The 26,868-nt window shown below is 43.8% G+C and overlaps 1 protein-coding gene across 1 annotated transcript in view; it reads left to right on the plus strand.

Annotated features, from left to right (window-relative positions):
* Positions 1-3,940: 3,940 nt before the first annotated feature.
* The window catches only part of slc12a5a (solute carrier family 12 member 5a), a 67,568-nt gene continuing 44,640 nt past the window's right edge, over positions 3,941-26,868 (plus strand). Inside the window, exon 1 of the mRNA XM_085923962.1 lies at positions 3,941-4,519. Coding sequence (XP_085780088.1) covers positions 4,321-4,519 — 199 coding nt within the window. The 5' untranslated portion in view covers positions 3,941-4,320. The remainder of the gene's footprint in view (positions 4,520-26,868) is intronic.

The following is a 26,868-nucleotide window of genomic DNA, read 5'->3' on the forward strand; positions in this document are numbered from 1 at the left end:
CTCAGGGTGAACCAAATGCGACCTTAAAACAAACCTACAAAGCGCTACACTTGTTTTTCCTGATGTAGTGAAGGAAAAAGAAAGACTGCATTCCACGTGGAACATTTGTCCCTCGTTAAAATCACTGGCTAATATGGAATGGATTAAAACAACGCTACCACTGGTAATAAATAAGCAAAAAATAATTGGCTGCATCTGGACACTTCAGCCTCCATTTCCACAACTGGCATGTTAGCTTTTAATGCACACACTTGGACCTGTTTCCTGCAGGAACTCCATTATTGTATGTTAGCCTTACCATTTGTTATCATTACTTCCAACCAACGTGGAGGCACGACCAAATTTGGCCTTTTCATCGTAAATCATGCTGACTCACCGCCGCAGTGCGTTTAGTGTATGCGCTGGTTTCTCAGAAATGCCTTTAAATCATTTCAATGTGCTAAGTGACAAAAACATGACTGCTCGCGTGTGTGCGTATGGGGGAAAGACATTAAAGCCTGGAATGAAACGGGTTAGAAACACAAATATTACATAACATGATGATAAAAAAATAGTACATGAAAGGAAATAGTGACTGGCATCACTTTACAATCTTTACAACAAGAGTTCCCTTATGTTTTGGTGGGGGGAAATTGTAGGTTAACAATGATGTTATGCATATATTGCTAGAGCTACTGCCAATTTAGTAGGTCACTTTGAAGCATTGACTCGTAAATAATTACTTTTGCCCCTAAACATTCTTAAGGGGGGGAGCCCATATAGACCAAGCCAATGAATTAACTTGGCGAAGATTTGAGCAGGTTTGCATGCAAAAATAATACACTGTTGAAAAAGAATGAAGAAAGAAAACATGAATACAAATGCATTTATTGTTTACCTGGAATAGCTTGGAAATGATTCGGATCCATCCATTCATCTAGTCATTGGGCGGTAGGTGGGGCACACCCTGAACTGGTCGCCCAACGTATGACTCTTGGTTGTACAATCTTAACAGATTTCAAATGATTCACGCTTAAGAAAATACCCAAATTGCATGTGGATGCGGAAGAGCCCATGCTGAACTGTCCAGTTAGAAAAACAATAGGTGAAATTTTGTTTTTTTGTATTGGCACACAGAAAAAGAGTTCCCCAGAAGCTTTGACGAGCTGATGGATTTGACGTTGGAATGATCTGATTGGTCAATGGACACAAGAGTGCAATATGTTCTTTTATTTTTTTTTTGTCCCACCTTGCGAGCGTGTTTTTGCATCCACGGCATACCGTTGTGGGTCGGGAGAGCAACGGGGCTGAAAACGAACTGACCTCTCCATGCATGTTATTACACATCGATGAGGCCGCCCATCTGATCATTAACCCACTGTGTAACCATTTGTGTATGCGTGTGTGTGACTCTCCTTTCCAAAGGCTGTTTTTGCCACAGTCTTCATTGGACCCCATCGATTTCTCCCTAAAGCACCTCCTCAAGGCCTGGCTGCCAAAGGACTCTGCTCTGTGGCCGTAAACTTGTTGTGCTCTCTTTTTGGCCCTGGAAAACACACACACACACACACACACACACACACACACACACACACACACACACGCACGCACACACACACACATGAGGCCTCTGATCGGGAATCAGCGTCACTGTAAAAGCTCCTTGTTAAAACAGCAAGGCGCACTCACTCCTAATAATGCATCACTGACACTTTATTGGGTGGTAAATATTATTTCACTGTAACGGTGAGTCAGCCCCCCCACCACCACCACAACCAGCCCCTGTTAAAAGAAAGGCCTCTTAATGGCCTCTGCTGGGCTCTAAGAACAACCTCTGTGGAGCCTGATTGAACTGCTATCGTTTTGTATTCATTCAGACAAGCATGGTCGGGGATCCGGGGATCTCCTTTGATCCGGCTGGCCAAGCAATTCCTCAAATCAAATCAAGCATCAGAGGAAATTTGGGCTGCAAATAGTCAGAGGAATAATAAACATCAGCTCATATGGGCTAGGCATTAGATTGCGGGTGCGGGTGGTCGTAATGACAGTTGATGTACAGCATGAAATGGTGGATGTCATCCATTCCGGACCATGACACTTTCATCACGCTTGACGTGCAAGATCAAATAAGTCTTTCTTGGTCTCATCAGACCACAGCAAATGGTTAAAACATCTGGTTATCTTTTTGAGATCCACACAGTTATTTACAATGAGAATGAGTGAATGTGAGCATTTATTTTACACACCTGCTCCCCAATTTGGTCATTTTTACTTGAATGATTACAATCCAAAATGATGCTCTTGTACACAGTTTCCAAATCCCTTAACTCCAAATGAAAAGGCTCTAAAAGTAGCCCTGGGCTGGCTGAGTTGCCCCTCAGCATCCTTTGAAGAAAGCCAGCATCCAGCGGCCGGCCCCTCCCTCCAGGTTATGTACGTAAGTCTGTTTGTCATTAAAGCAAGCCTGTCTGTCAACATGACCGGATCATGTAAATATTTCACCGCTTGGCAGCTGTCTTCTCGACTGTGTATTTGCGTGTGTGTGTGTTCTTGGCCACTTGTCCTCCTTTTTGTGCAATCGTGGTGTCCTCTGCCAGTACAACTAGTGGTTTATTGTGAAACACGTGGTTGCCCCTTGGGGATTTCAAATTTACGTCCCTCCCAAAGATGGCTGTGCGGATGATGGCGTAGGTAGGTGGGTAGGTGGGTAGGTGGGTAGGTAGGTAGGTAGGTAGGTAGGTAGGTAGGTAGGTAGGCAGATAGGTAGGCAGATAGGTAGGCAGGTAGGCAGGTAGGTAGGTAGGCAGGTAGGTAGGTAGGTAGGTAGGTAGGCAGGTAGGTAGGTAGGCAGGCAGGCAGGCAGGTAGGTAGGTAGGTAGGTAGGCAGGTAGGTAGGTAGGTAGGTAGGTAGGTAGGTAGGTAGGTAGGTAGGTAGGTAGGCAGGCAGGTAGGTAGGCAGGTAGGTAGGCAGGCAGGTAGGTAGGTTGATTGATGTGTCGGTCATCCTAGCAGTCCTGTTCTCCCCATCCATCCATCTTTGACTGACACAGATTCAACAGTGGCATCTCGTTTGGCTTGAACCCAAAGTACCTTTTCGAGCCACACATAAAAACACTGCCAAGTGTGCCAAGTGTTATACTTTCCCAATCATACTCTTTGCTTTGGAATCAAGCCAAGTGTCATTCACCTGAAATGTGTGTAGCGATGAACTCAAAACAAGTGTCATGTGTTTTAGTGCGCACATGTTTGCCAAGATGTGTGCGAGCACGTGGGTTTTGGCCCTCAAGATGAAAGAGAAATTGGTGTACTTAACACAACTCACTCAGGAAAAACAAGTACACGCATGGGACATTTAGTTCAAAACAGCTGTTCAATCGAATGTCAGCCAGTAAAATGTATGACTGTCTATCATAATCAAATGGATTTGCATGTCATGTTTAGGGTGACGCATCAGATCAAGTAATATCAGATAATAATAATCAGATACTGTGCTCCAATACTATCCCTCAAATTGAACATGAATGATTTTTGTGTTGAAGCCATAAGCGCTGTCCACCCGAATGACAAACGAGCCAAGAATTGTGCATGTTTAAAAGAAGAAAAAACAATGACAAGCATTCAAAATGAATTGACATAACAATCCCGACAGTAACGCCAACATTCCACCAGACTCCTGTGACGTCAAGCGCGAAAGACAAATGCGAGATGTGGATTAATGGCGCCCCCTGGTGTTACAAGTACGATCAACATTTTTTTTTGCAAATGTGAAGAAAATCATCTACATAAACATGTCTGTGACTGAGGAACTAGAGTTAAATATCTCCATTTGTGTATTTAGTTTCCGCATCGTTTCCCCGTGGTAAAGTGTCCCTAATAAAGTGTCTCGCCATCTTTACGCTTAGGCTGGCTGACGTGGTTGCATAGCAACGCCGACTTGAGGGACGTTGAGTGTTCTTCAGAACGTATTCCAAATGGCTCCTATAGCCATGAAATAGCGTGATCACATCATATAGCGTGCTGTCACGTGTGTTGCAATCACATCGTTTATAAAGAGCGGCTCAACGTGTATTTGGGCTTCCTATTTGGATAGGCGTTAGGACCCGGTTCCCCTCCAGCCAGCCAGCCAGCCAGCCAGCCTGTCAGCCAGCCTGTCAGCCAGCCAGCCAGCAGACACCGGTTGATGACTCGGTCCACTGTGCATCTTCTCACCTGACGAGGACCGAACCTTCTGCCGGGTGGATCAGCCGAGCCGAGCCGAGAAGCGCTTTGCTCGGAATAAAATAAACAAACATAATCCCTCCCTCCATCGGGCTCCCCGATCCCAGCATCTTCTTCTCAGCCATGAGCCAGAGGTTCACCGTGTCCAAGAGCGACGATGTCAGGCTCCCCGTGGACATCCAGGGGGAAGTCAACCTCCTGTTCGAGGGCGACAAGTGCTCGAGCGGAGCCGAGGCTGAAGGCGATGATGCAGCTGTGGCCGAAAGAGCCGAATCGGCGGCGGGGACGGAGGCGTGTACGTCCACGGTGGTGACGATAAAAGGTAGGAAGGACACAGCTACCCGCTACATGCTAGCACAGATGTGTGACTCCACTGTGCATTAGGGCACTAAAAGGTCACCGTCTGCACGATGAAACCTGACAAAAGATGCATGGTTAAATGCTACTTGTTGTGCATTATTTACAGTTTTAGTGGCATCATTTGGAAATACGCTTTGGTTGATATAAAGATTATAATAATAATAATAACAATTACTAGTGCTATCATGTGAGTTTAATTCATTCCGTGACCATGCATGTAACTCAAAATCTCAAATCCCCTTTCCCCCTTGAAACAGATAAAAAAAAAATATATATATATTCTTCACTGGCCCCACTCATACTCCTTCTGGTGTGCATGTTTTGGCTACCGCAAGTAATAATTCACAGATACATTATGCAGAAAGAAATGGAGGTCCAGGAAAGCACTTGCAATCAATCAATCAATCAATCAATCAATCAATCAATCAATCAATCAATCAATCAATCAATCAATCAATCAATCAGCTTGTTTTCCTGCAGGTTGATGAGAAGTACCTAAAGCCAATCCATGGCAGGTCCAACTTTCTGGATCTGAATTTGAGAGCATAGACGATTTTCACAACTGCAGTGATTCTTTAAGCTGCTATATGATTATTATTATTTTTTGCAGACGATAAAGAATATATACACATGGCTTTACCATTTGTACTTAAATATCTGTTGTTTGAAGACTTGTAATGCCTGCAAAGGGCTGATTACTGGGTGTCACAATATTATCCTGTGGTGTGGGCGTGTCGGGAGGATTTTCCTTTTACCTCCCTCTATTCTGCACAAAATGAAATATGGGTCAACAATTGTGAATGTTATGTTATCTGACTTTGATCACGAGGGAGGTACGGTGCACAAAATTGTCCAGATTGACATTGTGGATTCTTCCTTAATTTCGTTTCCATTGATTGGCATGCAGATGTGAGGAAGCCATTCATTGCCATTGACCTTCAAGTGACATGGTATATATCTTTGCTGGACACGGCGCCACAGATGCGTCAAAAACGGGCCAAGTGCTCTGCTCTTGATAGAATTAGGTGCACTCTGCGTGATATGGTTGGAGGGACACCGCCTTGATTTGAATTTTTGTTCATCTTTGATCCTTCATAGCCAAAGTTGCCAAAGTTCAGTCTCTTGAGACTTTGTTGCAAATTAAGACTGCATGCAAGGAATGCAATTCTGATCTCTTTGCTCTCAAATGACAACATTGGGATACACAACATGGGAGAGGAAGAAAACATGCAATACATTTGTTATCATCAGGTTGGAATAGCACTCAGAATTGAATTTATGAGCAGAAACCTGAAACATTAGCCGACTAAAATACAAGCAATAAATGGCATTTTGCCTCTTGGAACTACAGACTGGCCAGGTGTCCTCGTAGACATTTTCAAATGTGATGGCAAGTCAGGACTGAATGCAATAGATTGTGTAGATGTCCAAAAGTGTTGGGAAAACAAATGCGGTGACTCCACTTGACTTGCAAGTGCATTTTTATAGAAAGACGACAGGGGGCGCTGCTGTTCCTCACTCCATTCAAGGCCGCTGCAGGCAACTGCTGTCAGAATCATGTGAAAAAAAAATAGTGAGAAAAGGAAGGGGGAGATAGGGGGGGTCAGGGATAGAGGAGGGGGGGAAGACATCAGAAGACCAGTAAATTACACAACCGTCTGCATTGTGTGTGTGTGTGTGTGGGTGTGTGCGTGTGTGGGTGTGTGTGTGTGCGTGTGTGTGCGTGTGATGGAAGGTGCGTGCTAAGCATATGGCTGAGCGAAGAGTGTGTGGAGTGTGTGTGTGTGTGTGTGTGTGGGGGGGGGGGATTGTGTGTGTGTGTGTGCGTGTGCGTGTGTGTAAAAAAGAGACAGTGAGAGGAATAATAGGAAAAGGTAGCAGTCAAAGTGGGGGAGTAAATCTAGAAATCCTCGTGTGTGTGTGTGTTATGTAACAGTTGATGCTGGGGCTTTATGGGGGAGGTGCGTACTGTATACGTGGAGCATGTCCTTCCTGCAAATCCTCATCTTGCAGGGCGACACCTCAGACAAGCTAAGATGATCCAAAAGCGGGGACGAGGGAGCTAGAACACGTCCTCCATCTTACAAGCCCCTCGCTATCCGTCGTCACAGGTCAGCACGTCCACTTTACTCGGGGACGCCGAGGCTTGGAATGAAAGGTGGCTTTCTCTGCTGACTTTCATTTCAGGTGTGTCACGTATCAAATGGTCTTTTAATGGAGATATGAACACACCTATTTGTTCCATTAAATTGCATTCATTTATTGCAGGGGCGTCATTTTTGTCGCGGACTGCATCGTAGTCATAGTTTCCCTCGGAGGGACATTAGGATTGTCCACGTCTTCTATAGACAGTATAGGCTACAAAACAAACTGATGAGTAACTGGTTTTGAAATCAGAGACTAGTAAAAACTGTTGAGATATTTGAAAAAGACAAATTGCAAGCAAGGTCTCTATTTTTCTAAAGGTGACGATGATTTGTAATTGTAGTCATGATGCAAAATTTGTCTTTGCGGGCTATGTAAAATGATGTGGCGGGCCGTATCTGGCCCCCGGGGCTTGAGTTTGACACCTATGATTTCTTGGATGTCAGCCTCTACCTGTGGCCACGTCAATGGAATCAAACGGCCACAAGTTAATTGCACCTTCTGCCGTTGAGTGACAGACTGTTCAATCAAGTGTTAATACTTGTCGAAGCCTGTTAGGAGACACGGCTGGCACATGAGCATTATTTGTGGTAAATAATTTTTTTTTTTTTTCCTGATGAGCTTGGGAATCACTGCATTAAAGTCATTGGCACGTCTAGTACAAGTTCATTACTTTGGCCTTTTGACCAGCGGCCGTTTAGGGAGCCTCGCGACAGATGTTCCGAGCCGCTATTGAGCCATGACAGGCGATTTATCTCCCACCTTTGTGCGCCGCTCGGCCGTCTCCCCCCTTTTCCTTTCAGGTCTGTGTGACCTTTCTCTTTATCTCTCGCTGACCAAAAGTGGACGCAGCACCCTTGACAATAAGAGCTTGAAGGAGGTCCTTCAGCCGGCCTCTTTTCTGTCCCGCAGTCATTTATTTGTTGGCTGAGTAAAGTGCCGACGTGACGGCTCTGCCCGCCGGCGCTCGCCATTGAACTCGGGCGTTCCTAAAGTATGAGGCCGTTAGAATGGAGTGTGAGGCGGGAGGGAGGGACGCGGCCAGTTGGCTGACTCACTTTGTTAGCCCAAGGCCGCAATCGTCCATGACCAACAGTGAAATACAAAATGAGGACACTTGCAAGGTGCTGCTGTAGGCCACAACTCACACACAAAGTTTCACATGATGTCACTCACTAAGCCAGGCACACATAAAAAAGTTGATTTCAAATATGAATGATTTTTTTTCACACACTAACACATTACAAAACATAGATAATGACGTTAAAAAAAACACTCAGAAATTGCTCTTTTTTTTGCAGATTTTATGTTAAACATGCTAAATTACAAAATCCACATTGATTGGTCTAAAATGCGCAGCTTATACAAAGTGAGATGTGTTGATTTGAAGCCTGCCTTCCCAAATGTCAACCCGCGGATTGATGGCACCGCCGTCTTTTCCTCCCCTGCACGAACCTTTTCTTTCTATCTTTCGTGTCCCCCCCTCCTCCTTTCCCCTTTTCTCTGTGTTTCACCCGGTCGTCTGTAGCGTTCCTTGCCGTCTCGTCTCGCTTACCCACCTACCCAGCCAGCCATCCAGCCGGCTATCCAACCACCCACCCACCCCCTCACTCCTTTCAACCTCGCTCCCCTTGGTTTTGGTGCATTGCAGTGGCTCCATCGCCACGTTGGAAGACACGCCAGCCAGCCGGCCGGCCGGTCGGCCGGCCGGCCGGCCAGCCAGCCAGCCAGCCTCGCCGAATGAGGTCTCCCCTTCTCCCTCGGTATCGCTTCCTCCCTCTCTCACAAGCTTGCAGGCAAAGGCTCTCTCGGTTGCTTATTTTAGACCCCAATTTTTCCCGTCTCGCTCTCTCTCTCGAGGCTTATCGGGAGCCAGAGACAAAGCCGTGAGAATGAGCCCAACTGTCGCCGTGACCATTTCCATTTCAAATGGGCTACAAAAGGCGCAGAGATGCAATCCCTGGCAGGCAACTCTCCTAGATTTGGTCATAGTCCGTCCCGTCATACCGCCACGGATCCCGCGGGTCAGCATTGATTTGACGAAGGGTTCCTGTATTCTCGGCTGACATTTCAGGATCACACCGTGTTCCTATTGGGGCTCTTGTCCTAATTTGCCAGAGATCAAAAAGCAAGGGGGTGTAGTAAGACAAAAGGAGGTCACAAACACCTGCTGATGCTGCAGCATGGTGCCACACTTCCTTGCATACAATTAAAAACATCCGGATAGATGATTTTGCAATACAGGGAACCAAAGCTAAAATGCAAAGAAATACATTGTCAATGTTGTTAAAATAATGTCAATAATACAGCAGGGAGGTCTGGATTCATGTAAAAAAGTAAAAAAATAAAATAAAAATCCCCTCTCAATCTTTCAGGTTGTATTTACTCATTTAAGAGCAATTGATGTCCCTAATGGTCAATGTTCCAGCTCTTATGCGATTGAAGCTGTCAGATATTATGCATTCCGTGGCTTAATGATTTGCCTGCCACCGCCGACTTCTTATTTAAATGGCCTCAGTAGCGTCTGCCCTTTTAATCTTTACATTCCCCACCGACTTTGTCAGGGGTGATGACGTGGCTGTCGCTCTCTAAGTGCCTTTTGTGTTTGAGCCAAAGTTTAATATCTACATGAGAAGCCGCCAGTGCATGAAATTCACACTAATGGCACGGCACAGCACAGCACAGCTTGGCCAGCACGTTGGAGTATGGAGACCTTTCAGACACTCAAATTCTATGTTGTGTACTGTTCCAACTTTTAAAACTAATCCTAAATTTGCACTGTATCCTGAAAGCAGATTATTAGATGATGTCAAGGCAACTGTCCACTGTGATGTATTACATAGCAAAGGTGCAATTTACGCGAGTCTCAAGTGAAATCCTAAATTGGGTTACGCTGTATAGCATGTGCTCCAACGTAGCATATTCACATTTTAATCACTGACAATTTACCTTTTAGTGCCCCCAAACAAGGTAAGGATTTTCCCAAGTGGCTCTGTGAGGTCTAGGCATCATACCATAGATACTCATGAGAAAAAAAAACATCTCAACAAATGAAGAATTTCAAATGTCAAGTCATGCAGTCTCAAAATACCGAGCTTGTCTCATAGTTTGAGCCACGAAGTACCAAGTTGTAAAGTCTATTGTCAAATTTCACACGCCTTACACACGGGCTGATGAGGACTTGATAGGCGGAAGAAAATGCCTTCCTTTTTCTTTAAATTGTGGCCATCCTTTGAAAATAAAGTCATCTTGGTACGAGTGGGGATGTGCAATTAATCCAATCCTTCATAATAACATCTTTGGTTGTCACGGCAATCTTTCCATCACCTACATTTGCTGGCCTATCATATTCAAGGACACTTCAATATGAAGTGTGATGTAATGACAGCCGATGAAATGGTTGGACTTGTTTTGAATCAATCCTCTGTTTCTATCCTTTGTCCCTTTGCTACCTTTTACCACTGTGCGTATTTGCAACATCAGTTCGAAGAGTAGCCACAGATTGGAAACAATTTGCTGTAAATGTGAAAATGACATCATGTCTGCAACACGGAGACATTTATCAATTGACCTGCCGTGTTTTGCTAGCCACACATAAACACTGACCCCCCCCCCTTCTCAAAACACGGCACAATTATTGGAAGCCAACACCTCAAGTTGTGAAAAGCCAAAGTCGAGCGTGCCCTTTTTAAAATTCCATGTATGGCTTACGTAACGCTTTGTCTTTCATGCTTTATTAATGGCAGGGATTGCATGACGATGATGACGGGCTTGTGTGTACATAAATGTCCGTGCGCATCAGTGAACACAACCATGTCATATCTGTGCATGCCTAGAGTTGGCTTCTGGAGTGTTTCCCGTGCATTGTCGCAGTCCACCACCAAAGGTCAGCGTGGGGGATTTTTAAAAGGACCTGTCAAGAGTTTGCACGGATTAGCCACATTAGCGCCATGACACGCACGTTATGTTCACGGACTGAACTCTCGCAGACACCTTTTTTTTTTGCCACTCGGCCGGGTGACAAAATACTGCAGAGTTGTTGGCGCTGTTCTACATTGTGTTATCCATTTTCTGTCTGGGATGATTGAGGCCGCAATTACAATTGTCGTTTTATCGAGTATGTTCATTTGCAATCAAGATTCACATTAGATGGAATATGATTAATGGCTGGGCAGCGCTCTGCCGAACGTTCTGAAATTTCAAGCCGGTTGATCTGAGCCACGAGACATTTGGTAGAATTTGAGTCGATTCACCAAAAAGTCTGAAGCTGTCATTCCCGAGTTTGCCATTTTGGTTTGAAGCAAGTGTGTCATCATAATTAATGTTGTGTTAATGTGCAAAGTGCATTTCAGAGACCATTACTAAAACCCAGGAGCAAATTGAAAATGAAATAAGAGCAAAAGAAAATCCAAATGTTTTACTCCTACCCCTGCCTCCATTTATAGCATCAACATCTCAATTGCATTTTGTCTAAAACATAAAGGGCACATTTTGGCATACAACTATTTGTGCTACTTGCAAATATTCTTATGTCTGAATGGCAGCAAGCAGAGAAAAATGTTCATCGTAACTTCTTCCATCTCACGCAAGAGCATCTTGAAAAAAAAATAATCATAGGTGCCGAGAAAGACAGAGAGGCGTATCCTTCAGCGTTAGTCTCGCATTGAGTGAGTGAAATGTGTCTCGGCTGTTTGTGCGCGCCGCTAATTGAATCAGACCCGACCAATTACAGCCTCCGCGCTGCTCTCCGCACAACCACATGCGCTTGTGAGTATTTATCGCCGTGGCCGTTGCCGCATCAATACTGCGGCTTGGCTTCTGCTCCAGGGCACCGTGGGGAGGAAAGGTGTTACTATCCAACGAGGTCTTCCCTAAACCCTCGGGGGCCGGCCAACGGTACAAGGGCTGAATGGACTCCATCCAGATCATTGTTTAAAGTGGATCACATATCATCTCTTCCAGCTCTGGGAAAGAAAGCCAGAGCATGCCACGTCACACTGTTCTATTATTGGACGTGGCAGGATGCCGTGTTGTCAAGGAAACCATCTAATATGGATGCTTATTCCACAAAACTTTTTTTTTTTTTAATCTAATCATGAAATCCATATATTCTTAATTGAATCATATTTTTTTCATAATAATGAAAGAAAACAAAGTAGACAAAACTGTTAGAATAAAGTATATTTTTAATATAAGAACAAAAAAAACAGACTTTTTAAAAAGAATCATAATGAAAGAAAACCCTCCTCCCACGAATTCAATTAGCTCGGCGAAGTCCGGCGGAGTTCCTTCGCTTGTGACTTCTCTGGCCACGCTGATTTGGTTTCTACTTGGCAGGCGAGGGCGACGTGGGAGATCGATGGAGTGACTCATCTCACTACTGTGCTACTCGCTACCTCTGTGCTAGAATGAGAACAACATTGGGCGGCAGCAAAAGCAACCAAAACAGCAGCAGCAGCAGCGGCAGCAGCAGCAGCTCGCCTACTCTCATCCTCTGTGTAGGATTGCTGCTCCGACGTCACAAACCAAGGATGTCGTGCCGCTAGTATTACAATTAGGCTTGGGAGTGTAGCTAGTTGAAGCTGCAAGCAGTGAAGAAAATTCATTCATCATCAAAAGAAACTTGGAACTGCAGTTCCCAACCTTTTGTTGCACCACATGAAGCAAGATTTGGACAGAAAAGCATAGAAACAATAAAAGCATTCATAATGCAGCCCACCTCTTCACTTCATATAGTTGTTGTGGCGACTCCTGCGCTTGTTTCTACTGAACAAATCCAATTGGATTTTCTCAATAAAAGGTGTTTGAGAAGGTTGCGCTTCATAATCTTGGTGTTTGGCGACCGTTGGTCTCAGATATGACCTTCTAATTTGGGTTTATTTGGGGGAATTCCCCAGAAGAAAACGACTACTACTAGAACCCAAAATGGTCGACTTGAGGTCAAAATGGCCAACCTTTTCTATTTTGACAAGATAAAAAGTGCAGCTTGGTGTAATTGTGCACGGGAAAAAAAATCTGTAATCACTTTCCCCCCGCCATCAAATGTACTCCTACTCAATACGTAGCACCTATAAAATTGACTGATTGCGTATTTCCGTCCGAGTGTACAACATAGATGTCATGGTTAAGCACCGTGTTCATCAGCCCTTGGCAAACACAAGTCTGTCCAAGCATTGATTGAAAGAATAATTAAGTGTGTTAATGAGCACAGTGCTAAATTCTCTCTGGAGGTTGAGTGGTTCCTGACTTGGGTTGTAGCCCTCTCACCTCCCAATAATTTGCTATGTGCCTTTCCCATGTGGCATGTGGTTAAGAGGCTTAGGCATTCGCCAAACAACGCCTCTGATATTCTCTGCTGACGTGCGCGCGCCGTGATAGTCATGCTTGTAATCCCGTTGGCTAAATATGCTGAGCTGTGAAAACAGATTAAGTTGTGGCCGTGTTTGTCTTGGCTACATATTTCCAGTGGTGAGCTGCGTGACCCCTGCACAGTTGTTGCTTGGTCAACGAGGTGTCACCATTCCCAGAGGCCTCCGTTCAATTTGATTTTCAATTTCACTCATGATTCTCGAGGTCTGTTCCTTTTTTTGACTAGTCGAGTCTTCAAATCTTTCTTTTGTTTTTGTACAGTGAATCTTATTTGAAAGAGTGGTGATGCACTTTCAATTGTTCTTGTCTAAGCCATTACGTGACGTACTCGTGGGCAAATTGAAAGGATTCATTTTCAAAAGTTACAATCCTGTTTTCAGTCAAATGTTGTGCAATTAGTTATGTGCTGCCTTGTAATTGCGCACCTCGGTTCACTGGCTAAAGTCAAGAAGTTGTTTCTATGATATATTGCGAAATCTTTGAACATGATCCATATTTCTTATGATGGCTAGGAATCCGGCACGAGTTCATGATTCAGCTGTAAATACAAAGCTTCTCGCAGTCTTGGTGCACCAGTCCAAAGAGCAGGAAAAAAAGCACAAGCGAGAGTGTCTGTCACATCTCCTGACAGATTTGAGAATCCGTTGACAGCGCAGACGCTCGCTATCAAAGTCCACTTTTATTGGAATCTGGGAGAAGCCTGCTGAGGGGCAGCAAGGTGTAGCAGAGGAGCAGAAGCGTTCTTGCCCGTGGGCAGCAGCCGAAGGAGGAGGGGCTCCGGCGGTGGTGGACCGGTCTGGTGTGAATAAGTAGAGTGGAGCCATCCGTGTTATTTCTCAAATAACACAATGGAAGGGAGTAGAGAGCTTCATATGAAAGAAGCAAGATCCCCTCCCAGTTTGTTTGTTTGGACCCTCTTGACCCTGTTCCGGCCAGGTCCAAGCCCCGTGGTCCCTGTCCGTTGCCGCCGCCTCTCTGCGGCACCTGCTGGGCTCCCTTTCCCTTTATTCGATAAAAGAAGTCAATGTGGCAATTGGTTGCCCTGCCTCGTCCGTGACAATGTCTGCCTTGAAAATTGATTTTATTAAGTGTATTCCAGACTAAGTCAATTTCTCATTTTCTGTCAGCCATTGTGGGAATAGAAAATTCAACTGGGTTAACGTGTGCAGATCACAGCACGTTTTCCTTGGATTTCCAATCCGAGGATGAAAAAATGCTGATGTGGTTGTGGATCGGCCCCATGAGGTTTCATTGAGGGCTGACCATTGCTAATATAGTTTATGAAACATCTGCTATCATTGGGCAGATTGGATTGACATGGCAACGCAAAGAATCTGAAATCTGATTGAAAAAAAAAAAAAAAAAAAACGACAGTAAAATGTTTTGGTAGAATCAATCTGGAAGCCGTGTACCCAGGGCAAATACTATGAAATGAGAGAAAAATAAACTGTTGGTAAGAAATTAATCACGTCAGCTTTTTGCTGAAATAAAATCAAAATAAATCCTCACTCATTAGCTGTTTGTTAAATGGATCAAGCAGCCAAGCACACAAATACAAAATGAATAAATACGGAGCAGACTTTGTTGAAATGCTTTATATAGGTCAGTGCTTCTGATAGCACTGATGAAACACCATGAGAACGGACCACACAGCCAAGAATGACGTAATGACAGTACATCTAGTCATATGTACCGTCACACCAGCAAATCCACGGAGAGACACAAGCAAGAACAAGAGAGAGATCCACAACGCGCTCCATCAGGCAGGAGCTCCGTTGCCATGGTGACCGGCAGCCCTCTGTTGGTATTTGCTACGCATCTGGGGTCAGCTAATATGGCGCTGGCCAAGCTCGCCATATGCCACCTTCCACCAAATGTGCCACTCTGACGTTCAAGAGAGTCCAGGGAAAAAGGAATTTCATTAGAAAAAATTGAAATAACTGGAAATACTGTTCATCCCCTCTAAAATCATTTTTAAATGGATGTAAATAGCACTATAATATTGCACTCCATAAAAGCAGACATTAGTGACAGGATGAAAGTACATCAATTAAAGGGCCGTTGTGCTGCTCCTTCTGGTGTGATTGCCTCAGCAGCCAGGGGGCAGAAGACTATTTTGTTCTTTGAGACAGCTCAACTCGTCTCTCAGCTCATCAGTATAGCGCTAATAATAGTTGTCTGTCTGTATGTGTTGCTTCACTGTTTGTGAGCAATCCAAGCACCCGTATGTGTATCTGGGCCTACTCAAGCAAATAAAAGGTAGAGTACTTCCCAAGACATCCTCTTGCCATTGGCCGGGCTACTTTTCATCACGGCTTCCCTTTTCTGCTTTCCACTAGGCTTGATGAATCTGCTAAAAGGCTTCAATGTCACACCCGCATTGTCATTTAAATATTTGAATGCCGGTTTCACTTCCTGGGGAAGGCGAGTGAGCACTTTGGTTCCATTTTTAGCCTCTGCTTGTAGATCTTTTGCTGGATACTATTTGAAGCTTCCCCTCCCCCTTGGTGAGACTTTTTATGTGTAAACAAATGCGCATCAACACACGCACACATACATAACCATTTGTGTCAAGCTGCTGCATTTAATGACCATAAAGAAAGCATCACGCAGCCTGCTTCTGCAATATAATAGAGCCTGGTGCACACGCAATCATTTTTGTCATATCTTAACGGTTTCTGAACATGGGAGAGAGAGAGCACACATGGTAAGGGGAAAAATATGGTCAGACTGCTTTTATATTGTGTCTTTTGCTCAAGATGACCAAAGCAGAACGGGAGGGGGGGGAATCATTCTTAACAGAGCCGACACCACAGAATAATTGTTCAAGTCTTCAGGTAAAGGCATTCATCCTTGGAACTTAGCGGTCTTTGATTGAAAGGTAGACAATTCAAACCGATTGTGCGGGTATTTGTACCGAGATTAAATAATAATAATAATAAAAGAATAAAAGAATAATACCAAAAATACAAAATCATCATCAGACCTGTTTACCAGAGTAATTGAAACAAAAAACCCTAGACAAATAAACGAAACATGTTTTTGACATCTACCTTTTTTTTTGTAGTTTGGCTCTTGAATGACTTTATATCATGCTAACTAGCATCTGAAAAGAAAAAAAAAATCCCAGCCATGTCCTAGGCAAAGCCATGGGGAAATACACGCTGTGCAATACTTTTTCTCCCCTGCGTGAATATTTGATGCAAAGAGCGAGCGTACCGTATAGACAGACGGGTGTCTCTGTGGGTATTGTGGTGATAAAAGCGCCTCATGTCCTGGCACTTATGATGCTTTTGAAACATGTTCTTTTCATATCTGGAACTTTGAAATATTTACTTTCTCATAAAGATCAACGACCTACTTGTCTGACAATATATTGGTGCGTTCCTTTTGGGACAGCAGAATTCCAGTAATGAATTTGAATATTACCTAAGAGAAGCAGCCTCTTCAAGCCGCCCTTCTTTGTGTATTATTTATCATTGAGGACTCCTGGCCCGCTTCCCCGGGCGGGCTATTTTTACCCAACATCTCCGTCACATTAACTCCGGAGTCCCAATCCCCTGCTGCTCCCAAGCCAACAGCAGCAAGCTTCTCTCCATCTGGATGGTGGATTACATTCTCTTTACCTTTATGTCTGCTCCCTCCCTCCCACCATCACTGCCTTTTATCTCCACTGGGCTAAAGCTCTGGCTTTTTACCCTTGTCCTCCATCCACCGCACGCTTTCTTTCAATCATTCATATTAGCGGCCCCCGAGGAGTGAATCCCCCGAGCTCGGTTTTAGCCCAGCGCGTTTGTATGTGATTCGGCTCACTGCGCATATCAATAAGCTAGCGGTTGGTTCTTTGCAGTAGCGTCCAGTCACATTGACGAAAGGTTGCAAACATTGCTTGGTTGGCTCCAAACCACCATGAATCTGATGCCGTCTTGTTGGTGCATATTTCATTTGTCATTTTATAGATTACACCGCATAGTCCATTGAGAACAAATCTCCCATGAGAATAGCGAGACGTGACATGCTGATCTGTCACGCCCTAAATCAAATCTCATTGATTGATGATGTAGAACGGTCCCATTGCTGCCATCTAGTTTCCACTACCTACATTTTATTTGATTGCAGATAGTTTTGCCCTTTGAGACCAAAGGTAACCACTGGTGTGTGCTTCGGAATAATATTTGTTAAAAGTAATTGTATTGTAGAGGACTGATTTGTTGTAAAATGTGGTTCCCAAGGCAACACTTGCCTTCTATTCTACCTTCCATTGTAGCAAAACGGAAGCAGACTGTTCTTAGATTGCCTCTGTTTGGGTCCACAACGCAATTTATTTGTGCACTTTTCCTGGTATGGGAACAGAAACATGCATTTTCCTCTAAATAGCTTGACCTGTCCAGAGCTACCTTTCTCAGGAGCTCTGGACATCAAGTGACTATTCCTGTTGATGGATTTAGCTTTGAGAAAATGACCGTCTGTACGCCTGCCAATGACCAACAGTGGATAAAACGTGTGGATCTGTCAACATTCTGTCCAAGTAAATTCAGATCTCACTTTGATAGAAAGGATATAATGAGATTCACGCACAAGCTGAGCAGGATATTGGATATTACTGATCGATTAAGCACCAGGAGTACTTTTTTCAGCCATGCCAACGACAGATATGGATATCTCCCGGATTGGCAGTACACACATCCCTTCAATTTTCTCTTTGAGATTCTGTCTCACTACACAGGTGAGGTTACAAACTGTCCCTGAATCCAATCCAGATCTTGTGTTGGTACAGCAAATCAATAACAAGTAAGCCAAAACCAATTGAAGTGAACCCCCCCAATTTTTCAGTTATTGGTCCTCGCCACCCTACAGTATGATCCTTTGTTGTGTAATAAGTCCTCTTGAACTGGTTGTGTAATAGTATTACCAGTGGGAGCGTCACCTGCAAGTCATCACGTCCGGATGGATGTCTTGCCTGGAGTGTTCACGTGAGGTAGCGCTCACATCTCAGGTCTTTGTGCAAGACCACCCACGCATGCGACAGACAGCAAGGTCTCTTGGGGACAATATATGTTTCCTCTTAGCATATTTCGTGTTGCATCATCATGTTTTCTGACAGTTTTGTCTTGGCTTGTTTCTCGCCGTCTCTTGTCACCCTCGCCTGTCTGATTTAGTCAGCGTCAAAATCTGCTTTCCTTCACCTCGCATTTCCTGATGTCCAGGCGGCTGAAAGCTCCCGACACCAGCGTTACCTTTGCGTTTTGTCTTCCTCCCTCCCTCCTTCCTTCCTTCCCTCCCTCCCTCATTCGCCTCACCCCCGACCGACTCAGCAGGTTGTCTGTGCTGTGCTGGTGTTTGGGAAAAGGTGATGCTGTAGGGTGCCGCTTGACCCCACTGTGTCAGATCAAGTATTGTTTTGTAGGTGGCTCCTTTGGGCTCTATTAGCTCTCTCGAATCATGTGGGAGACGTGCAGTGGCAACTGTCTGTCATATTACTAGTTGTCTTACCTCAAATGACTGTTGGAAAGACTGGAAAATAAAAATACAAAACAAGACTGATGCTTGTCTAGTGCCTTAGATTTTTTCAAACAACAATCAAAACCTGAGCGCTAGCTTGCTATGTATTGTGAAATATCATTTAGGGAAAAAACAGGAACGGCCATTTGACGACATTTCATGTAGAACTCTAAAATTATGAAATTAAAGGGGGTCTTCTGGGTCAAAATAGAATTTAAGGATTTGATTTGAACAGTAACTGTACAAAAGCCAACATTACATGGTCAACTTAGATAAGGCTGATCATTGAATATCCATATTACAATAAAAGCTTGTCAAGGTTATTCGCGGTAACGCGGCTGTGTTCAAATCTCCATCCACTGAGATGTCTGTTTTCCCTGTTTGCTGGCACTCTTATCAAAGACATCTGCAGGGCCACTCTAAACATAAACAGCCTGTCTTCACTCAGCGCTCGGCTCTTGCCAGGGTTTATAACTTGATAGAATGCAGAAGAAATGACTTTTGTGTATCGCAATCCAGACGCTGATTTTGACTATCACAAGCAAAAAACACTGATGCACTGACAAGCCCACAGGCAGACAGACAGTGTTCAGTTGTCTTTCGGATCTGCCTGACAAGTGCAAGTACGATTGCATTAACGTCTTGAGTTATATCACAGTCACCTATCAAATATTCATCCTCAGTGAATATTGCATACGTTGTGGATTTGTGTTGATACATCCGCTGCAAATGAATGTTTAATCCACATCCGGTGTGTGGCCAAAAGTTCTGTCAAGTAACTTGGGTTTAATGTACTCAAGGATATGTGGACCAGGTTGTAAATTCAAACTACAATTTGGAGATATGGTAAAACATTCTGAATGATCATACAAGGGTGACAATTAAGTTGCACCAAGACCCAAAAAACAAACAAAAATTGTACTCGCATGTTTATCTGCATTTTACATTTCATTGGCAATGCAGAATAAGGACACACAATGTACAGTAAAACTCAAATCATATGGAAACGCAGCACATCTATTGACGGACTTGTGAAAACAATAAATAAAACGTTGCACCGTGGACAAAGTGGTAATTGCATCAGCGTGTGGCAATCGTGTTATCTATTAGGCGAGTCGGAGGCCAGGCGGAGGCGCACCAGTGATGGAGATATGCAGTCCAGATTACCTCCACATTATCCACTCACAATAGCACATTATCACCTATCATAAGCCAGAGGTGCTCACTGATCCAATCACCGTCTGGGTGGCAGAATATGACGAGGCCACCTTCATCACGGGCTGATTAGGTTGACTGTTTGGAGGTCAAGATGATGCTTGATTGATATTTTTTAAATGGATGGAATCAGGACTGGGCAGCACGGTCAAGCATGTCAGGCACGTTCTCAGTTGCTTGTTTAAGTGTTTATGTAACAAACATTCCTTCAGCCCGATAGATAAGAAGATATGAACCAAAGCTGTTATTTTCTTAAATATGAAATCCTTGTCAATTGCGCTATAAATATTCGCTTCTTTTCGGGCCCAAAATGATACTTCAGAACCCCTGGTAGAATACATGACTAAATTCCATTTGCGAGAAAGCTTTATTTTGGAGTGTGAAGCATTTGGACGTTTCATCATCACACTAAGACATCATCCAAGTGGGGCAGAAAAGCCACGGGTGAATATTGTCATTGTCGCTGTAGCTTTGTATTTGTCGTCAGCCGCCGCTGCTGCCGCTGCTGCTGCTGCCTCCGCTGCTTCTGTTGCCTCTGCCAAAAGCAGACTTAAATGTCCAAAGATAGAAGAGAACAGCTACAAAAACAAGTATGGGCGGCTTTATTCTCTTCGGGTTGCGCCGGCGCTCATTCCGCCGTGGAAATAGAACAAACGCGGATGAAAGTAGTGGCAAATGGGAGCACGCGTGGCCGGCGTAAATGGCACCTGCTCCCGACTTGCTCTCGCTTGCCACTGTAATGGACTCCATATTGAATAGAATGTGGAAATGGCGGAAAAACAATAAATGGAAGCCTTCTGTTACACTGAAGTGGCCAGTTGAGGATTCACTTGAAAGGATGAAGGATGGACTTTTTATAATTGCTTGTATAGTGTATGAAGTGCTGCATCTATGGGTGAAAAAAAAAATCTTTGTTCTGCTGGATAGCTGCAGATAAGAGCATATGTGTAAAAAACAGAAAGGAACATTGCGTCCTTTTTGGGTCTTTTAGGCAGAAATGTCAAAGTGGCGTTGCTTGGCCTACAGGTGCACCGCGGCGCGAGAGGAATCGGCAGAGCGTAAAGTGGACATGGGATTACTTCATGCGGCAGGAGTGATGAGCTGACCTTTCATGCAGCTCCAGTCTGCCAACGTGCAGATAGGAAATACGTCTGAGTCCGCGGATGGGGAAAAATACGCACGGGTGCCTTGTCGTGATTATCAGAATTGAAAACTGTCACAGACATGATTTGCCATGCATCAGCTTAAATGCTAGTATTATCCTTGGTAAAAGCCATTTTATCTCATCTTTAATTGACCTTTGTCTTAGGCCACACCCCAGACAGGCAACTATTCATCCTTCTATATATATTGATTGATCTACTCCATTGATGAAGGTACTCATTTAGTTGCTCATTGAGCTGAAGTTGTGTCAGTGAGACCAAGGTGACTCTCAATGTTGGTTCAACCCCAAATTGTAGCAGTTTTGCTTTCACCAGCTCTATTTGCGTGACCTTGAGAGGTTTGAAGGGCAAAGGCTCACCAGATCAGGCACTCACTCTGCGTTTCTAACACATGTGGCGGCATCTCGGATAAGCGCTGCGTTTCGGATGTGACTGCGTGGCTCTGCTCTGCAAACACACCCTCACGTGTATGATCGTCATTTCATTTTATACGCCAATAAAATCAATTTACAGCCGTCATTTCCTTTTACTGCCCCCCCAAACCACATTGTAGTACGTTTGACGTCTTTTATTTTTATACCACCTATTAAGGAAAGGAAGGAAGATTCAATACTTTTGTCAATGAATCACAGAAAAAATGATTTTGGTTGGATTTTTAGCCGCAAAGCAATCATGATTTGATTCAATTGAATTGTACCCATAAATGCTAAATCCATTTTGCCAAGTATGTCGGTGACATTGTACATACCTTTACAAAAATAAAGGAAGCTGCCATTTTGGGTACGTCGACGTATTACATGACATCATCAGGGCTTGGGGGAAAAAAATGAGCAATACTCATTTGAGAGCCATGCCAAAATTGTTATCCGCACATCGGAATATATTGAATTATATCATAATCGAGAGTCTTTCTAAATCTTAAATCTCGCACCTTAAAAGCTGTTTTACAGTGCGGGCAGGCAGAGCATGATTACACAAAGTGACAATGGTCGTGTTACACTTTGTGTTTATTGGCGTTGATAACGGACGGTCACGCTAAGCACATTATTACCAAATTGCCTGACAGCTCTCGGTAAATAGAATCCGTCAGACACTGGTGATTTTTGTCCATTAGAGCCAAGTGAGCCAGTCATCAAGTTGCAGCGTAAACCTCCGCCTATTTGCACTTGGCTACAGATGCGGGATATTTGTTCATTCATATATTTTTGCCATCGTATTGTGACTTTTACAACACTTATTTTTAGTGCACATTAGCTTGCACAAATGTACTCATCGTTGGTGTTATAGCGAAAAATGTGTGGTGAAAATGTAATGCAGTGTTTTTTTACCACCGTTTTTTCTGTGAGGGTCGAACAAAGAGACATTCCATCGCACTCCTCTGTGACGTTAAGAATTTCTTAAAAAGCTGCTTGGTTGCAGATAACATGAGCAGGCCTGTAGGCCAGGAAGGAGCTGGCGGCAGCACCTTGATGCTCCTGACAACATCTCCGACCACTCCCTTTCATTTTGACTTTCTCTTGTCATGTGATGCTTCTCTTTGGAAGAGATAAAAGTGGGTCACATTTTCCCTCCTCCTGCTTCCCTCTTGGTATTAAATGGAGTTATTAAAAAAAATGAAATGAAATAATACAATATCAAATCATATAATAATAAAATATTTAATCCTGTGATTATGTGTGTGTGGGAGGGGGGAGATGGATCTCTGGCACATCTCTGCAGGAAAAACTCAGCTCCTGTTGGAGTGCTTCTTATTCACTTTTGTTTCCTTTTTTCTCTCCTGAAGAAGACACATGTGGTTGGTGTTTTTCCTTTGGCTACATCTTTATCTAGCATCTGGCTGCCGAGCGAGCGTGCGAGCGAGCGAGCGAGCACCTGCCGCCACAGCTCAATACTTCTGTCAGTTTCACCTTTTTAATGTAGTTGCATGTCAGTCTACACACACGTACGTGCACAAGTACATTTTCCATTGTCAGGAAAAGCATGCTATTGATTTGAAAGATGATTGACTATCCACCAATATAAATGCTAACACTTTTGTAAAATGTCAACTTTTTTTTTTTTTATCTTCTGGTTGGCATCTCATTTGTGGCGGAGTCTTTTAACAAGTGTTATTTAGCATTGTGTCTGCTGTTACAGTCAATCTGGTTTTGAGGGACTCGTGTAAGATGTCATACGGTATGTTTCACTTCTTTTAATATGTGCTGTCGAAATATTAAGTGGTCTATTTTCCGGGCCTAAGCGCAAGTCTACGAAGCAGGGTAAGGCCCGCTTTTAACTGTTTGAATGTCTCGTCTAATTTTTGTTATCACGTTGTCAGGTGCGCCACGGGTGTCTAATAGATCAAAAAAATGCACTCAGTCGGCAAGAACGCCTACTAGCCTGACACAGCAATGTCTGGCAAATTCCCAAACACCATGAACTAGACTTGCCCCTGCTGAAAACTAAAGAAGCACTCGGTTTTTTTACGCCGTGCCAAAATAGAGCTGTCCATGCCATGAAATGCTCATTACCATGCTCATCAGTAGGAGGTAATTCCTGACATCAGCGCATTTTACATCGAGCCACTCGGAAAAGAAGTACAATGCTCGGAGGCTTGTCCGAAGCCAGATGATTGTCTTTGATGGTTTCACAATTTCTTGCAGATGCAACAAAACGCTACTGCTCAGCATCTGAAGCCTTGTCAGATGCATGGAGAGGTTTTCTCAGGTCAAAAGGCAGGATTTATTGCTTTATTTATTGATGCAAGAAGAGGTCAAAAGGATTTATTTCTTTATCTATTTACGTATTTCTTGCTTCATCTGTTTATTTTATAATGTTTTGTTGTTGTTGTTGCTCTGAACACCACCACGCTTCCGCCCCCACACAAAGACTTTTCCCACTAATGAACAAGTTTGTCAATTTTGCCTGATTGGTCACCCTCACATCCCGCCCGTCATGTCCCCTAATGACAGTCAACGTTGTTGGCCACGTGTCCAACACCAGGGATTTCATTTATTTGATGAAGGACACAACAACAGCTGGTTGATTGGATGAGGCCAATTAACGGCAACGCTGTAAAGTTATTTGTCATTTTGGCAGAGGCAGGTGCAGTCGTGGATGAGATCAGCCATCAAGTGTCATAAAACACACGTTACCTCGGAGCCCGATGTGGTACATTAGTGTAGATGGTGCCTTGTGAGCTATAAAACGACTCCTTCTCCTAATCGTGTGTGATGGAGTAACAGGCGTAGGTAGCTTAAATGCAGAAGAAATTCCCTTCCCTCCACATTCAACTTTTTGGGGATGCTATGTTGTATTCTCTCCACGTCCACCCTGTTGTTTCCTGACTGCAACACAGACCGTGTCAACACCGACTGTCAACACCCAGAGATGCTCAGACAGCCCATCATGATTTGGATAGGTTCCCAAAACGACCTGAAGCTTTTTTACGCAGCGCTGCCAGTGAAACTGGCTATTGTTCTTCAACAGCCGTATCTAGCACCATATACTGAGCATGTCCGTTGATCTGACTCCCGGCACATCAGCAATGAGCTTCCGTGCTCTTTCCATATCCTATGTGCCATTCCACCTACATCCTCCGAAATTCCTCTGCTATGTCTCCAAACATCCTAACGATGTCATCAATACAGCCACGTTCCCATCTATTTGTCTCAATGATCGCCCCAGCAGCCTTTGTAACACCATTATGGAAGCACTTCATCATTTCCTCCTCACTATATCCCAAACAATGTCGATGTATGATCATAAATATCAATATGAAATGAATTCAATATCCATGAAATATCAATATGTAGACACTTAGAAAATGCCTTTGATAAAATCAGAAATCAAACCCCGACCCCCAAACAACTGTGCTTCTGCTGCACTTCTTCCAGCACACCTCAGCACTAGCCCGCATGTTGCGGTAGTACAAGCGCTTTCAAAATAAAAACATGCCATTTTAACAAGGGCTCATTGTTTAGTGCAAGAGAAAGGCCAAAACTGGCACAATCTCATTTCTCATATTTGAGTCAGCAAATGGAAGATTTGAAATGAGAAGTTGTTTTCAAAGCTCACCGAGAATGCGTGTCATGACTTATTCAGAGTGTCCGTTAATGTTGCTGTGCATGATTCCCCGCCCGCCCGCCTTCCCGCCCGCCCGCCAGGCCGCCCGCCCGCCCGCCCGCCCGCCTGCCGCAGCACCTCTACGGCACATTTTCAGTCTCAAGTCCGCAGTCCGCCGTAACTTGCTGCCCCTCATCTCAAATGCGGCACGCTAAAACCTATTCAGAGCATGACTAAGTTGATCTGAGGACTCATGCGTGAGTATGAATTGCTGTCGGGGACATAATGCAGGATTGCCTCTCACACACACTAATGAAACACTCATATGCACTAATAAAGCACTTTCATGCACACTACTAAAGCGCTGTTACAGGCGAGAGCTTTCAGTTATGTGTGAGATCATTTTAGTGCTGTGTGTGAGAGTCTTTCAGCTATGTATGTCAGTAAAATGATATCATATCTAAATAAAATCATTTCATCATATCTAAATAATATTGTATGATATAATATCTCAATAAAATAATATCTATGAGATGATTTCAGTCGTGTGTGAGAGAAAATCCTAAATGATGGCTGGCTTCCTTTCTCCCTCCTTTTTGTGTCTGGTTCCCTTTGCATTGTGCCGCCACTTTCCATTTGAAGAGGAAGGTCACAGCAGCTAAGGAAGCACAGCGAGGAAGCGCTTGCAAAGAAAGATAGAGTGTTTGAGTCTCCATTGGGAACGGGTCGATACGACCTCAGATGGAGCCCGCATGACGTGGGCACACAATAATGGCGAAGGGGTCGGAGTCTGCTTGGAACGTTCAGGATGTTTGAAAAGCATTTAGTAAATGTGAGATTCAAAAACATGGCCAGCCAGTTGTCATGCACAGTTAAGCACACACAACAACTTTGGCCAAATGACTCTTCTTTATCAATAAGTCCCCGTTTCAGTTCTGGCTTACATTGTGACGTTTGTCAGGGCCCGATCAAACCCGACAACCTCGAAGCTGCAGTCGTTTGCAGCGATTCCACTGAAGGCTGCGTCCAAAAATTTCTTTCATCTATAAAAGGTGGCAGCACGAGATGGCTTCCAGTAGTTTTTGCACTTGTTCAAGGCTCCCCTTTCGTCTCACAAATGTCGCAGAACGGAGCAGCCATTTAAAATCTTTTGACAGGCAACAAATACGTTCAAACACGTTGCAGAATTTTTGTTTGGTTATTTATCAAAAAAAGAAGCCGAATCATGCAGTACACCTATTCAATTACAAATAAATATTTATACTGAGTTAGTTTTTGAGCATATTGATGTCATGTAGTCTAAATGCTTCGACCAAAATAGCTTTTTTCCTCACATATTAAAAAGCCATTTTTCATGCGCATGCAGAAGTAAATAGCCTGTTGCATTATGGGGGAAAATGCCAACCAAAAATCATGCACTTCAGTCACAATCAAACCATCAAATATTGAATAAAAAAAAAAGAGCCTTTTTACTCAAGCTGCAGTACGCGTTACCATTTGATGGATGCACCTCCCAAAATGATGTTTTTGTGGGTGCTGTAAGGACTAATCCAATAACAGGTGCTTGTTAGCAGACAAGACAGCGTTGAGTTGCTTCTTACGAAAATAAGAAAGCCTTCTGATGCCCCAATGAGTCAGCAGTATGTGAGTAGAATTGCACTGGCACAAAAGGAATGAGGATGCATTCATTAAACATAACAGGCTGCAGGAGAATGCCAGAAAAGTACAGCGTAGAATGCCTAATGAGCTTTAGAAATGTTTGTGCCGCTAATGTTCGCGCGACTATTTTTCTTTTTTTTATTTGAGTATTTATTTTGGTCAGGTTAGGGGGTAGTTATACCTGTGAAATTTGCCTAGCAACAAGTGTGAGGTG

Source organism: Syngnathus leptorhynchus, chromosome 11, assembly GCF_054491065.1.
Source record: "Syngnathus leptorhynchus isolate UIUO chromosome 11, UIUO_Slep, whole genome shotgun sequence".
In the NCBI taxonomy this organism is placed as follows: Eukaryota; Metazoa; Chordata; class Actinopteri; order Syngnathiformes; family Syngnathidae; genus Syngnathus; species Syngnathus leptorhynchus.